General features: G+C 26.3%; 2 protein-coding genes across 2 annotated transcripts; both read left to right on the top strand.

Moving 5' to 3' along the window:
• Window positions 1-5,078: 5,078 nt before the first annotated feature.
• Window positions 5,079-7,074, top strand: LOC145834323 (V-type proton ATPase subunit B-like). Its single transcript, XM_082941764.1, has one exon. The coding sequence runs from the start codon at window positions 5,092-5,094 to the stop codon at window positions 6,577-6,579; it is 1,488 nt and encodes a 495-aa protein (XP_082797890.1). The 5' UTR covers window positions 5,079-5,091; the 3' UTR covers window positions 6,580-7,074.
• A 52-nt stretch (window positions 7,075-7,126) lies between these two features.
• LOC145834416 (uncharacterized) lies at window positions 7,127-9,833 on the top strand. The gene is made up of 3 exons (XM_082941881.1): window positions 7,127-7,270; window positions 7,750-7,946; window positions 8,889-9,833. Exons 1-3 carry the CDS (start codon window positions 7,157-7,159, stop codon window positions 9,013-9,015), a joined length of 438 nt encoding a protein of 145 aa, XP_082798007.1. The 5' UTR covers window positions 7,127-7,156; the 3' UTR covers window positions 9,016-9,833.
• Window positions 9,834-16,314: the final 6,481 nt, after the last annotated feature.

Raw genomic sequence — 16,314 nt, 5'->3', positions numbered from 1 at the left:
AAAAATTCCTACTTTGACCATAAAAAAGATGTTTTTATGATTAAGTTAAGCAGTATAAATTACCACTATTTTTTTTGTATTTGGGTGACCAATTGGTTTCAATCTTGCACCATTCAACTCATAAAGTTTTCATAGCTGTCCCTACTCAATCATGTCACACTCATATATTTAAAATTGATAAGAGGCTCTTTTGTTTCAGAATTTGCTTAAATTTCTCTAATTTATATCCGTACTATTTAATATTTATTACATTTACATAAAAATTCTAAATGCAGGAAAATGAACATTATGTTTTTATTTTTTATAGAGAACAAAAGTTTAAAACTTTAAAATAGTAGTTATTTGAGTTTCTTGGTCTTTATTTATGAGTTAATTTATACAATGGTGCTTCTATTTAAAAAAAAATTGATATGTTTGCTTGCATGAAAATAATTAATAATGATATAATTTACCTAGAACTGAAGATGACAACTCAAAATTCTTCTGTAATTCATGATGTACACTTCTTTTTGAGGACATTTCTGGTTGAATACTATTTTTTGGCAAAATTTCTCCACATAATTATATAAAATCATAAACATAATATGAAGACCATTATGGTGTTACCTTATTTTGATTTTATGTCAATCCAATCAGTCATTATGAAGTCATTATGTAAAACCAAAAATTTTAGTATTTTATACTGCAGCTTGATGACTAAAATGTCTCTTCACAAAAATCCATTTACAGTAGTTGTGAGCGTTCAGATTTTTCTTTCCTTTTTCTTTTTTATTATATTTTAATAGGTTGACTTAATATTATAAATAGTTAAATAATAACTTTCAATACTATGTATACAAATGTTCTTATGGTGGCAATCTTACCTGAAAACCTTGAGTTTGATGCATTTTAAAAATAAAACTTGATTCATGAACAAATTTTACATTTAAACTAAGAAATTTTAGATAAGATAAGAAATGTCTATTATATACAATAAAAATATATTAAGAGCTTTATTTATTGTAATATACATTTAAGTTACGATCTTTTAAATAATTATTTATTATTAATTATTTTTTATTACCTCTAATTTACTTTTATAATAAAAAACAACAAAAAAACTCATACTTGTAAAAAATAGAAACAAGTTACAAGAATATAGTTGCTACCTTATCAGAGTTACCATTTTACCTGGAACAAGCTGCATTTTAACAATTAAATTTAGCAAGTTCAAAATTTAGGCAAAACAACCTATAATTTTAAAATAAAATTATCAGAAATTAAAAATTTTCAATAGTTTTTAATAAAAGACAAAAAATAACTTGATTTTTTAATTTCAAGAATTTTATTTATTACAAAACACATTTAAAGTAACATTACATGATCTTTTTAGTAATTTTGTACTTTTAAAAGCATTGGTATACTTGTTTGATATTCTCCTAAAAAGGACAAGGAAACTTGTACTTGATAAAACCTAAGAGAAAGTCAGACAGCCTGGAAAATTTTTCTTAAAACCAAAATTAAAAAAAAAAAATTAATAGTATCATAACAAAAAACCAAAAAAAAAAGTTTTTTTTGTTTGTTTTTTATATAAAATTTTTATTTTTTAATTAAAAAAAAACTCTTTCTTACATAATTGTCTGAATATATCAAGGAACATTTCCTGAAAGTTTGAGGTAGTTATCTCAAAAAACGTAGGAGAAGATAGATTTTTAATGAAATAGTCTATTTTTGCTGTTTTAGTTTCCGCCTCCTATAAGGGACCTATTGTTTCCTCTGACTTTGACCGGCTATATCTCAAAAGTTTTTTTGAAATTTTAAAATCTGTAAAAAGCATCTTGTAGCTTAGTAAAAACTATATAAAATAAGATCAAAGTTTAAAAAAAAGTGTTAACCCCCCTATGCCCTTAACAAAACAAAGCTCAATATTTTTATTACTAGTCACACTTAGTAGACTTTCATAACTAACCAAGGGAAACTTAGCTACTGATGTTTTTTATATTTTAAACAAAAATTATGTTATCTAAACATTTTCTTTTGTATATAGCTTTCAAGTGCTTTAAAAATTATTAAATATAATGCTTTAGATTATAACAAGACTGCTGTACTTTAAATAACAATTACTCTAAATATCAGCTTACATATTAGAATAATTTTTTTTCTTAATTTAGACAAGGTCTTTAATTGAAAAATATATTTTGCATGATATCAACGTTGTATAGTATCAAGATAACATCAATTAAAATATTATTTTACTAGATTGTTACAACACTACATTTATGCTAATTGAAAAGATTTAGCTTATAAGATTTAAAGTTTTTTTATTCTCAATACTTTCAAAGTGTTGGTTTAGGATAAAAGTATAAGATTTTAAATAATTTTATGTAAGTTGTATCTAACTCTTAACTATAATAGACTGTAAAAGTCTCTAGCTAGATAATAGTAAAGTGCTCAAACAAAATCTTACTTTTACTATTTTCTTAAAAGTGAAGCCCATAGATGTCCAAGTGTACTTCTGTTCTATAAGCAGAACAGTTATTAACATGGTTTATGGTTTTCTGTATTTTCCTGTTTTTTATTTTGCTAAGGAGTGATAATCCTAATTTATTTTAAACTTGTTTTTTTTTTTACTTTTTAATATATTTAATTTAATGGTTTTAAAAAGTAAAAGCAATAATATTTCACTTTACATTTTAATTTTTTGTTGAAATATTTTTACAGAATTTTAGAAACACTGTTTTAATCACAATACACTAATTTAAATAATAACTTTAATTTTTAGTTTGTTTATTTAAGCAACACCACCTTTATCTGTGCCTTATAGCAGATTTATAAGCTATATTAAAGATTTTCAGATTCAACTTGAAAGGTTAACACTTTTTTTTTGTTTTTACAACTTAGATGTTTAGAATTTACTAAACCTTTAAATATTTATACTTTTTATATTTGTTTACATTTTACTTTATAATAGTAATACTTAAGGGCATAGGGGGGATCACCTTGATTTATACAAATTGATCTTATTTTATAGTGTTTTATCTGAGCTATCAGACATTTTTAACCGCTTAAAAAAATCAAAGTATTTTTTGAGATATGAGCAATCAAAGTCAGTGACCTCAATAGGTTTCTAATGGAAGGCGCAAACTAAAAATGTGAAAAAAGACCATTTCACTAAAAAATACTCCTTGTTCATTTTTTAAACAATCCTCTATAAATTTTCACAGAAAGTTTATTACTAAATTTTAAAATGATTGAATGCAGGAGTTTTTTTAAATTAGAAAAATAATTTTTTTATTAAAAAATTACTTTTTTTTTGTTTTTTTATCTAAAAATATAATTTTTTTATATTTTCAAAATTCCAACATTCAAAGTATTTTAAACTATAAAAGGAGCGTTTCCTAAAAGTTGAGGTCTCTAGCTCAAAAAATGAAGGAGAAGATAGGTTTTTAGTGATTTTTTTTAATTTTTGAGAATATTGACCCCAAAAAATTTGCGTCCATGCGTTTGTATCGGAAACTCTTTATAAAAGTTACAATATCTCAAAATTTAAATTAAATTTTTTAGTTCTATAAAAACTGGCTTGTAGTTTGTACTTCATGCTTTTATATAAGATCCAGTGTTATTTTTAGTAAAAAAATGTCGGACCCCCTATGCCCTTAATTCATTATTTTATTATTTTACTTAAGGGCATAGGGGGGGGGAGTAAACACCTTTTTTTTAAATTTGATCTAATTTTATATAGTTTTTACTAAGCTACAAGATGCTTTTTATAGATTTTGAAATTTCAAAATAACTTTTGAGATATAGCCGGTCTAAATTGGAGGAAACAATAGGTTCCTTATAGGAGGAGCAAACTAAAACAGCAATATATGCTTTTAATTTCTAGTAAAACAAAAAGTTGACTTAAGAAATGTTAAATATTAGAATCTTCTTGAAGTAGGAATATTTATTTTTATAGTTACATATAGTAATAATTTTATAATTAAAAATTATAACTCAAGAAGTAAAATTTTTAACAATAAAAATTACTCTAGACTTTGACACAAACAAACTTTATCAGATTGATTTAAGAATAAATTATATTTTTTTGTTATTAATTATATTTTTTTATTTTTACCGTGTTTAACACACAATTTCTTTTGTTATTTATATAAAAAAAGATCATTTCATTTCAAACTGTTATAACATTTAATATTTTTATGTGATACTCTTTTTTCTTGGAGAGTTTTCTTCTTTGTAGAAAACTCTCCTAAAACATGTGCTTATTGTCTTCAGACAAAATTATTTTCAGTTATACTTAAATTTAAATAAGTCTTACATTTTAGTGACTGTACAGTTTTGGTTATTTAAATTTGTTTTTTTTTTCATTCTTTCTTTATTAAGTTTAAAAACTTAATAATAAATTGATATTGTTTCTTACACTTTAATTTAAAGTATTTCTAATTAAGGATTAAATTAAGATGGGAATATACACTTTTGCACAAAGGGTCAAATATGCACTAAGGGATAATTTTGCTCAAAGAAACTTATGCACAAAGGGTCACTTTGGCACTAGGAGTTTATTTTGCACAGTGAGTCAATATTCACAAGTGACACATTTTCATGAGAGTAAGAATGATAATTAAGTAATTTATTAAAAAAATTAAAAAATGATAAACAAATAGTTCCAATTAAGGGTTAGGGGTAACAGTAATAGTAAAAGAAAAATAAAATGAATAATGAAATTTGCCAATCAAGGGTAAGAGTTAGGTTAACAGTAATAGTTTAAAATAAATAAAAAATGCTATAGAAAAAATTTACAAACCAAGGGTAAAGTTAGGGTTAACAGTGATAATGTAGAAAAATTAAGAGAAAATAAAAATACAAAAAAGTTTCAACCCTTACAAAAGTGTCTTCATGCAAAGTTGACAGTTGGTGCAAAAATGACCCTTTGTGAAAAAGTGTCTTTGTGCAAAGTTTCTCTTTGTGCATTTTTTCACCTACCCACCTAAGATACACACTGATATACTTATATTTTTAATTATAGTTTCAACTAAAACAATTACTTCTAGCATTGTAATTTGTTTGGTTCCTTAACTTTTCATTTTTATTTCAGATATTTAAATAAAAACTATGATGGAAGTTGATAATGCTACCTTAGCTGGTGCTAGGGAACATGCAATGGCAGTCAGCAGAGACTACATTGATCATCCGCGCAAAACTTACCAGACAGTTTCAGGAGTCAACGGGCCACTAGTCATCTTGGAAAAGGTCAAGTATGCAAAGTATGCTGAAATTGTGACTCTCACCCTTAAAGACGGCACACAAAGAAGCGGTCAAGTTCTTGAAGTGAGCGGTGACAAGGCAATTGTTCAGGTTTTTGAAGGCACCTCTGGTATTGATGCCAAGCACACCCAGTGTGAATTCACTGGTGACATTTTGAAAATTGCCACTTCTGAAGATATGTTAGGTAGAGTGTTTAATGGGTCAGGTAAACCAATTGATAATGGTCCTGCAGTTTTGCCAGAAGATTACTTAGACATCCAAGGACAGCCAATTAACCCTGAATCTCGAATTTACCCAGAAGAAATGATCCAAACTGGAATTTCTGCAATTGATGTTATGAACAGTATTGCCAGAGGACAAAAAATTCCTATATTTTCTGCCAATGGTCTCCCCCATAATGAAATTGCTGCACAAATTTGTAGACAGGGTGGTCTTGTAAAGAAGCCAACCAAAAGTGTCTTAGATGGACATGATGATAACTTTGCCATTGTTTTTGCTGCTATGGGTGTAAACATGGAAACTGCTAGATTCTTTAAAACTGATTTTGAACAAAATGGATCAATGGACAATGTGTGCTTGTTTTTGAACCTTGCCAATGACCCCACAATTGAAAGAATCATTACTCCAAGACTTGCGCTGACAACAGCAGAGTATTTGGCATACCAGTGTGAAAAGCACGTTTTGGTCATTTTGACTGATATGAGCTCATATGCAGAAGCTCTGCGTGAAGTTTCAGCAGCTAGAGAAGAAGTGCCCGGGCGAAGAGGTTTCCCTGGTTACATGTACACTGATCTTGCCACCATCTATGAAAGGGCTGGCAGAGTTGCTGGCAGAAATGGCTCTATCACCCAAATTCCCATTTTGACTATGCCCAACGATGACATCACCCATCCAATTCCTGATTTGACAGGGTACATCACAGAGGGGCAGATATACATTGACAGACAGCTCCACAACAGGCAAATTTACCCACCAATCAATGTACTTCCTTCCCTTAGCCGTCTTATGAAGTCTGCGATTGGTGAAGGCATGACCAGAAAGGACCATGGAGATGTCAGCAACCAGCTGTATGCCAACTATGCCATTGGTAAGGACGCAATGGCCATGAAAGCTGTTGTTGGTGAGGAAGCTCTCTCAAACGAAGACAAGCAGTACTTGGAGTTCTTGTCAAAGTTTGAGAAAGAGTTTATCACTCAAGGTAGGTATGAAAATAGATCCGTATACGAGTCTCTTGACATTGGCTGGGATTTGCTCCGTCTCTTCCCTAGAGAAATGCTTAAGAGAATTCCGCCTAAAATTGCTGATGAGTACTATGATAGGAAGAACCTTATTTAAATTGACTATTGATTTTTCTTGGTTTTCTTTCTTATGAACATTACCATTTTTAGTAAACTTTATTGAAAGTGTTACTATGATGACACTATGATTGAAATTAACTTTAATTTGTCATATTCTGTGCAATATTTATGCAAGTAACTATATAAGTTGTCTACTAGCTTATATTATTTATTTACAATGATCTTAGTTTCATGTTGCATGGTAATAGTGTTTGTTTTTGTAAATATGTCTTTTAAATACTTTAAAAAAAATATACAACTTGTAGTGGAACTTTCTCATTCAAGTTGTTTTTCCTTTGCTATAACCGTGTTTCCTTTCTGTGTTTCAAAGTTTTTTGATGATTACAAATTAGTAAATATTGCTTTAAATTCGAAAAAAAAATTTATTCAAGATATCTAAAACTATATATTACCTGTAATTAATATCTTTAACAAGCTTTTCAATATGTATATATCAAATTGATTTATTAACTTTGTTCAATGTTTTAAAACAAGCTTTATCAAGTAATAGCTTAACTAAACAATAATATATCATTTGTAAGTTACTTCATCAGTGTATTTCACAGCATACTAAAATGACTGATGAAGATTGGCAGGTTGAATGCAGTGATGATGAATGCGCCGAAGACTACAAGCCTTCTACAGATAAAATAATCGAGTGGCTGGAAAGAGTTTGTGATGGAAAAGAGGTTTGATTTAATTCTATTTGCATTTTATAACTAGTTTAAATAATGTTTGTTATTATATTATAAAGTTATTTATTTTCAGAGTACTAACCTAACAACTGTAAAGTTTATCTGTTGCTCTTTAATTTTGAAAACACATATACTTAAGCAAATATACTTCATATAAAATGATAATTTATAGTTAATAAAATAAAATTTATTAACCTTTAGCAAACAATGTTTTTTACAACTTATAAAGTTGTTATTTAATGATATATATTAAATCTACCAACAATTTTGTTAAATACTATGGCATTTATTTTGTAAACTACGTATTAGTGTATATAGAATTAATAAAATTTAGATCTTTTGGTTATTCAAAAATATTAAGCTGTTTGGTAAACTTTATATTCAAAGTTTGACATAAGTACTATCTACTCACGCGTTTTAGAAACAACAGCGTGATCAACTATAATCATAATTATAAATGTTTAAAAAAAAAGCTACCTGCTTTGGAGTGCAAGATCTACCCGAAGAGATCGAACAAGCCGGAAGAAATGGAAGTAGATGATAAGGAAGAAGTGGAAGCTGAAGAGAAACATGAAGTTGATGAAGTAGTTGACAAGCCACCACCACCACAACCCACTGATTTCGATAACGAGTTCGATTTTGACACCGAACCCAGCCAACCTGTTAAAACGTCAGTTGTTAAACTTTGTTCTTGTAATTGTAGTATTGTGATTTACTTTATTTGTATAAATAACTTCTGCAACTTTTAGCTGGAATAAGTTAATTATGCCTTTTTTATTTAATGGTTGCAGCGATTAATTAACTTAAAAGTATATGTAATTAAGTATACAACAGTTTAAGTATTGAAACAAAATATAATATATGATAGATAAAATAAAAATATATAATCCAGTTCGCAATCTTATTATCTTAGTTTTTTGCACATAAGCTATTTTGGCACAAATCTGCATTTAAAACTAAAATAATAGCTTTATATTGATTGGCAGCGTTTATAATTTTCGAAGATTAGTGTTTATTAATTGTGTGATTTTCCTTAATTTTACATTACTCCTTTAAAAAATTTTTAAATGCTTTTAACGTGTTTATCAAGCTTTGGTGCAGTAAAGTTTTTACAAAAATCTTGTTTTTAGTTTACTGGCTGTAAACAAAATATTGTTTGTATATAAACAAAATGAAAATATATTAAGTAAGTACTAAAAAAAAAAACACATGTGCATTTACAAATAGAACTATCACGGTATTTTTTGCACATATATTGTTAATACTTTCATGTGTACATTGATGCATTTTACTAAGAATTTTCATTCAGTGTTTTGACCGTAAAACACTAATAAAAATATAGCGATTCACAAAGATAAACTGTAGTTTTTTTTGCATGCAAGTAGTATATTTTAATCGTAACTGAGTATAATTTTTATAAATTACTGTTTTGGAAACTTGTTTTTGTAAAATTAAAAACCAATAAAGTGTCAAGCAATAAACATACTTATATTCTAACACAGTTTTTGCTGTTTTTAAAATAAACATTTAACAAATGTATTTCAAAGTTTATTAGTGGCAATAGGCAAATTTTGCTTTGTAAATTTTAACATTACTTAACCTGTTTCAACAGTTTCAAAGTGAAGAGGGCAACCGAAAGGCAGCCAACAAAATCGGTGGCTCGAATGGATCAGGTTTGTTCGAACATTGTCAAGTATCACAAGCTGGATGAAAAAAATCAAGCGGCCGGCGATAAGTGAGAATAAAGTATGAAACTAAATAGGAGGCATAAAGTAACCGTGGGAGTGTTTTTGAAATAAGTTCTAATGAGTTGAGTGTTACTAAACATAACAGAGTTCTTTATCAATCATTTTTGCCCTGTTTAGTTTGTAGTAAAAAGTAAATTGTTGTTAATTTAACCGTTTGAACAAATTAATATTTTACTATAAACTTTATTTTAAACCTGTTAGTTATTTTACTGAAGCAAATTAATTTATTTACATAAATGTTGGCAGTAGCTTTTCACTTTCAACTTTTGTTCACTATAACAAAACGATTGCAAAAGTACTAATCGATATTTAGTTTGTCATGTTACAATAAAGTTCTATTGTGATGTTTGTTTGCACAAAATTATCATCGATTGTCATTTGTTTGTTTGTTTTTGAATTTGTTTTAATCCAAAAAAAGGTTATTTTACAAATGTGTGAAAATAGATAGTGAAAGATAATTAACTTAATGTACTATTTTTTATTTATATTATTTATTTTGAAATTTGTTTTATAGCTGAAATTAAATCTCCCCGTTTTTGTTTTAAAAACTGGTAAAGTTTCAAGTTTAACATCTAGTTTTGCCTAAGTAGTTGTTTTTTAAAGCTCTTTTTAAATTGTATTTATGTAAAAGTTTTTTAGTTTAGATTTTTATTAGTTTAAGGACAATTACTAAAAAACCATAAAAGTTAAAAATTTCATTATGATCAATACAAAATACAACTTTACATAGGTAAATATTTTTGGTTAATAAGTAAAATCATATAATTTATTTTTCAAATTTTTATTTTAATAAAAGTTAGAAACTGATTGTTTACTTCGTAAAAAATAAAGAAGACCTTTTAACCTTGTCATTCATTAAATTATGCTGAGCTTTTCAATATGTTAGATATGAGAGCACTACCTAACACAATTTTAATGACTATGCAATAAAACAGGTCTTTGCTTGCCAAAGTTTTATTGTGCATAAAAGCATAGATGTTTTAAAAAAAGTTTCTGAAAATATTTATATAGTGAATAAAGCATTTAATGTTTAATTTAAAAGAAAGATTTAGAAGTTAGTATGTTAGAAAAATATACTCTATTTTAATTGTAAAAAAAAATTAATATTTTTTATCTTAAATTTATAGTTGACAAAATATTAAAAAAATACAAGTTATTAAAACGAAGCATAAATTATTTCAGTCACTTTTTAAACTAAATTTAAAGTTATTGTAGAACCATAGCTCTTCGTTTTAATACGTTTTGTGACTTTAAACGTATAGCTTTCTTTAAAAACTTAATAAGTTTTTTGATTTTAATTATAAGTTATATACTCAAAATATTAGATTAGAAAACTAATATTTAAATTAATTATTTTCATACATATCTGATTTAATGAAAAGTTTACGTATAACTCAAATTTTCTGTTAGTTTAAAAAAAATAGTTTGCATACTGTACCTTACATTAAAGTACAATATAATGTCTTATTAGTTCTAGAAACTATTATGACCAACTTTTAATATTATAAGTTTTATACTTTAAAACTAGTAACTCGATAAACTTAGAATAACTAAGGTTTTAACATTATATCATTAAAGTTTAAATAGAAAATTATATATATCCTAAAACCTAATAAATATTAATAATTACGAATGGCAACTAACATTAATATATTTTACAGCAGTCATTTGTATAGTGTTAAAAACTAATGTAAACATTTTTAAACTCGTAGTTTTCAATAAGTTTTTCTTTATAAACATAAGTACTTTTATTCAAAACTAGCTATAGTATTTTATAAAAATATTTTATTTCTTATACTTTGTGTTAACTTTGTTTTGTTATAGTTAAATAAGTTATTTATTTCCAAAAAAAAAAAAAACTTTTATTTAAATGTTATAATTTTCTTCTGTCTTTTATCCAGTAAAAGTATAAAGACTTGTAAACTCGTTTCTGTTATTTTAAATGTTTATAAACTTAGATTATATTTTTAGTAACTGTTTATTCAATATTGACAAAATTTTAATCTTTAATAAAAACCAATGCGCAAACATTAGTAAATGCTTAAAAGCCTATTTAAAAATTAACATGACGTAAACAAGCTGAAATTTGACCGAATTCGGATCCAGTTTATTGAAAAGACTTAGCTATCCGCGATCAGCTTCTGCAGTTTTATGTTTTGATTATTGAATTTTTGCTTAAAAACTTTTTTATAGAAATCTTTACTGCTTTTTAGCGCCTTTTAAATTTCTAAAAAATAATTAAGACTGTTGTTTTCAACTGTTTCGGAATTAGTTTTTTATAAGCATTTAATTTAAAGAAGACAGCATGTGTAAAATAAAGGTTTTTTTTAAAAGGTTAACGTAAAAAAAAAGATAAAGATTAGTACATATTAAGGATATTAGTGAAGTTAAGAAATGTAAAATTTTGTTAATATTTTTATACTATTGATGTACTAAAAAAAAACTGCAATGAATATTTAAAACATTTAAGTATATAAGTTTAAAATTGAATGAGGCCTTAAAATTTTTGCTTTGAAAGGACTAGAAAAATTAAAAGAATGTTTCAGTACTACGTGGTTAATATAAATTTGATTCCAATTGTTTTATTACGGCTGAAGAATGGCAACTTGTTAGACACATTAATTATCTGCTAGAACCTTTTTACATAGTAACGCAGAAGTTTGGTAGAAACAACACATTGCTGTCAAGTGTATTTTCGCATACGGAAATACTGATTTTCTTTATTTTAAAGCAGATAGTCCACCAAGTTAAAGTGGTTTTAAAAGTTTAGCAACATTGAAAGAAAATATAAAATAAGCTATCAAAAGAAGGTTGTATACTACAAATGTTAGCTCACACTTAAACCTTCATGATAACAGTTTGTTTTAAGTCACAACAGCTGTTGATTCACGGTATCGACTTTACTCGCTCCTAATCTCAAACAGGAGGTTAAAAGGCTGCTAAAATTATACGTAAAAAAAGCATAGTTGTCGTAAAACTGATCAAAGTGGTCAATTTCCTCGAGTACCGCCTAAAAATCCAAATACACAAATATCTACAAATGATGTTCTCAGTGATTCTTTGTCATTCTACTGATCGTTTAAAACAAAAACAAATGCAGACACTCACGAAAATGAGCAACAAGATATAGTTGATCAAGATATTGTGAAAGAAATTAAGGTTTATTTTTTGGCAAAAAAAAATACTTAAACAACTTGTAGAAGCTAAACTTTTATCTTGGTGGAAGTTAAACAAGAAAAGGTACCCAGGTTTGCAAAAAAGTTACTTTCGGCACTTCTATCTTCTGTTTATTCTGAAAGGTTATTTTCTTAAACTGGTAGATTGTACCAGCTAAAGAAAAAACGATTGCTTCCAAAGACCAGCGAAAAAAATTATTTCTTCATCACATTTTAAAATGCTAAAATAGTTTTTTTTTGTAGCTTTTATAGGGTGGATACAAGTATATGTTATTTACTGAATTATTTACTTTTATACCTAAGCATTTTTAAAAGAAGTTAATTTTCATCATTTAGTTCAAACTTTTCTATATAAAATTTATTTAAGCACTGACGAGGTCTTTAACCTAAACTTAGTTTTTAAAATAAATTCTTGAAAGAATGAATACGTAAATACTAAAATAGTAATTAAAGTTTGTTATTTTTTAGGATTTAAACATTTAGTTTCTTTTACATCATACAAGTTAAAAAATTCAAGATCAATTGAATAAGTAGTTTGAAACCATATCTTTAAATTTAAACTGAGATTTCGTATACATAGAATTTCTTGGTTTTGTTTGAACGTCGTTTATTTTTTTTCTTAGTGTTCAAAATAAATTAAGTTAATTGTAACATTGTTTTTATTTATTATCAAGTATACAATTAAACATTTTTTACTAAACTAATGGTATTGTAATAGTTTATTTTTCTAAGTTTGTTATATATTAACACTACATAAAGCTTAGAGTGTTTAGGATCCGGCCGGATCTTAGACTAAAAAAAGATTTGGATCTTAACTAAAGGATTCGGTAGATCACTAACGTTTTTTGATGTTTAAACAAGCAGAGCTCATTGAATGTTTAACAATCCGAATTTTTTTCCGAAACTAAATGTTTTTAAATCCTGTATTTAACATACGTTACTTTGCTACTCATAAAACATAAGCAGTTCTAGAAATCTATAGAAAATTCGCCTACAATAAAAAACATGCAGAAGTTTTCTACAATATTTATATATTAAGTATATTTAATCTAAATTTAAAAACAGTCTTAAGAAGTTCAAGAAAAGAAAAAAGTTTATGAACTCTCCCAAACAAAACTTAAATGTAGTTGAAATAAACTAGTCAAAGACCTATATTAACATTTTTTTTTTACAAGTTTTTTTAAGTAACACCAACATTTGTTACAGAAATCCTTTAAGAAAACATTGCTAAGCTTAATAAAACTAAAAATCAGTTCTTTGTTCATTATTAACTATCAATTTCTTTGATTATGAAGTTATAGGTTTAACATGACCAGAGTTTTTAATTTATAATATATTTTTGCATAAAAAATTTTGAGCACGTCTCAAGTCCAGACTTTGGCTCTTTGAACTTTTCCGATGTTCTATTATTGATTTGTATATATAAAAAAATTAATAATTTTTACTTAATGTCTTAAACTTAATTTCTACCTATATGTTTTTTTATATAAAGAATTAGTAGATTGTTTTATTTACTTGTTAAACACACATTAATTTTGTTTCAAAACAAGTACTGTTCTTAACACGTTCTTTTTAATTCCAAATAAGTTTTAAGTAGACTAAAACAGATAGAACCGTAAAACATAGATTTATATGGTCACAGTTTTAGTCGTCAGGTGGTATAATGTCTCCTAAGCAAGCCGTTTATATTGAAAAATATTTAAATCTAGATTTCTAAAAGTTAAGATTGTGCGTTCTTAATTTGTTAAAACTAGCAGCATAACGTATAAGTGTAAGATACCAGATCTTTTACAGAGATTTCTAAAACTCAAGTTTTAGCTGTGTAAATTAAAAAAAAAAAAACAAATCATATTGAGATCAATTTTAGACATGCTGTTAAACTGATAGAAAATATTGAAAACTTATCGAAGTCACTGATTGTTAGTACTAAAAAAAGACTTTTATAAAATAGAAAATTTTCAAAAAATTGGTATAAATTAATGGTTATTTTATTATATGTGGCATTATCTTAACGAAAAGTTTCTATAAAGCAGACTTAGAATTTAAAGTTTAAATTTTCAGCTTAAAGAGTATTAAATGTTAAAAATTATATTTTCTAAACTTTAAATTACTGATTATAGACACAAATTTTGAAATAAACCAATCAATAAAATTTGTTAAAAAGTATCTTGTAAAGTTAGTTTTTTTTTAATTTTCTATATACAACATAACTTTTTCTTGAATTTTTTTTTAACTGTTTGTCTTTTACAAATTTGTGAGTTATAAAACTTAATTTCTTACAAATACTATAATGAAAATGTCTTGTATAAAATAACAAATAAAATTATTTTATAAATTTTTATAGAAAAATTAAACTTGACTTCTCTTAAACTAAAAAAGTAGGAATGTCAAAGAAACTCAAAAGACTAGGTATTCAGTGTAAAAGTATTTAAGTCAAAAATATTTTAAGTACTTTTAAGCTCATACCTAACTTCAGTTCATATCAAATGTCAAAGTTTTTTTATTTATTTTCTATGCATTTTGATTTGTCCAAAACATATTTTGTTATTATCAAAAACTTTTAGTATTTAAAGTATTTAGTATAATAAAAATAAGTCGTCACAAAAAGCTTTGAGTTTTTTATTGTTTTTATAGATCTCTGGATGTTCATTAAAATTAAGTTGCGATATTTATGTTTTGTTTTTTACAAATTATGTTTTTTTTTTCTTTATTTTATTTCACTGAAAAAACTAAAAAGCAGTAAAATGTTTTCAATGTCTTCATAAGCAATTTTATTTTCGAATAATTTGTAATACACTTAAACATCTAAGAACAAAAATTATGTACGAATAATTAAGCTGAAACTTAAGTTTTAATGCTAAATAAAGGTTAAGCATTTTATGAAAGAAGCTTATTCCAATAAACAGGTTACCTTCCATTTAATTTAAAAAATTCATTATGTGCTAAATACATATTGTAGCGAAACGTAATTAACTATGACTATTAAGTTGAGCTACAAAGTTATTAAATTAAAAGTTCACTGAGTTAGCAACATTTTTAACTAAAGAATAGTAGATGCCTTATTATTCAAGAGTATATAATAAAATTGGTCTTGAAAAACTAGTTTGTGTATTATTCTTTTTGTACCAAAAAAATTGACACGACTTTATAAAATTAACTAGCTCATCTGGAATTTTTTAAATCTTATTTAAATATATCTTATTTTAGTAATAGTTGTCAAAAAGAGTTGGTATGCTTTAACCTAGCATGCCAAAGTTTTTTAAACTTAGCTTTCTATTTATCTTTGTTGTAAATTACTTGTATTTCATTAGTTCAAACTTTGAATTTATTAAAAATATTCTTAAAAAAAAGTACTTAAGTATTTGATTTAAGTTCAATACTCATAAAATAATACTTAACTTTATGTTAGCTTGTAAACCATAATATTCTATAGAATTTTATAAGAAAAGTAAGCAATCAGTGGCATTTTGGTAAAAAAAATAAATAATAAACATTAATATTTATAGCCTTAATGAATATTTAAAATGTTACGCAGTTCCATCTCACAATCTGATCTTCCTGAACAACACCAGAATCTCGTGTTAAAGAATCTTGAAGCTGTTAAAAGTTTACAGCCAAACTCTGGTTCAGGACCTGGAAAAAAACATTTGATGCAGCCTGAAATTCAAATTCTGAAAGCTGTTATGAAGACTCCGAGCATAAGCTTGAAAATCGATACAGTAGAAGATTGCACCCAATGGCATGTCAGACTAAAAAGTGCTATTTTTATGCTGATCGTGATGGTTTTCTGCCAAACTATGACTCAGATACTGATTGCGATTCATCTGATACAGATCCTGATCCAGAGACTGAAAGTGATTTATATGGTACATATCTTGATCAAGATACTGAAAGTAATTCATCTGATACAGATTACGACAGCAGTTTTGAAGATTTAGAGCCAGAAAACATGCGCATTATTTCAAGAATCGATACAAAAACCGAGATTTCTACAAACTTCAAAACATGCACGCCACAACCCAGGCTTGTAGGAATAGAAAGTGTCATTTTTATGCTGTTAGTGAAAATTTTCTGCCAAACTATGACTCAGACACTGATTGCGACTCATCTGATG

Source organism: Thalia democratica, chromosome 1, assembly GCF_965202585.1.
Source record: "Thalia democratica chromosome 1, ktThaDemo2.hap1.1, whole genome shotgun sequence".
In the NCBI taxonomy this organism is placed as follows: domain Eukaryota; kingdom Metazoa; phylum Chordata; class Thaliacea; order Salpida; family Salpidae; genus Thalia; species Thalia democratica.
This window is presented reverse-complemented; position numbering and strand designations above follow the sequence as displayed.

Coding starts and splice junctions, on each gene's coding strand:
- LOC145834323 (XM_082941764.1), top strand. CDS start 5,092: ATGATGGAAGTTGATAATGCTACCTTAGCTGGTGCTAGGGAACATGCA.
- LOC145834416 (XM_082941881.1), top strand. CDS start 7,157: ATGACTGATGAAGATTGGCAGGTTGAATGCAGTGATGATGAATGCGCC. Junction 7,271..7,749: donor GAGTTTGTGATGGAAAAGAG/GTTTGATTTAAT, acceptor TTAAAAAAAAAG/CTACCTGCTTTGGAGTGCAA. Junction 7,947..8,888: donor CCCAGCCAACCTGTTAAAAC/GTCAGTTGTTAA, acceptor CTGTTTCAACAG/TTTCAAAGTGAAGAGGGCAA.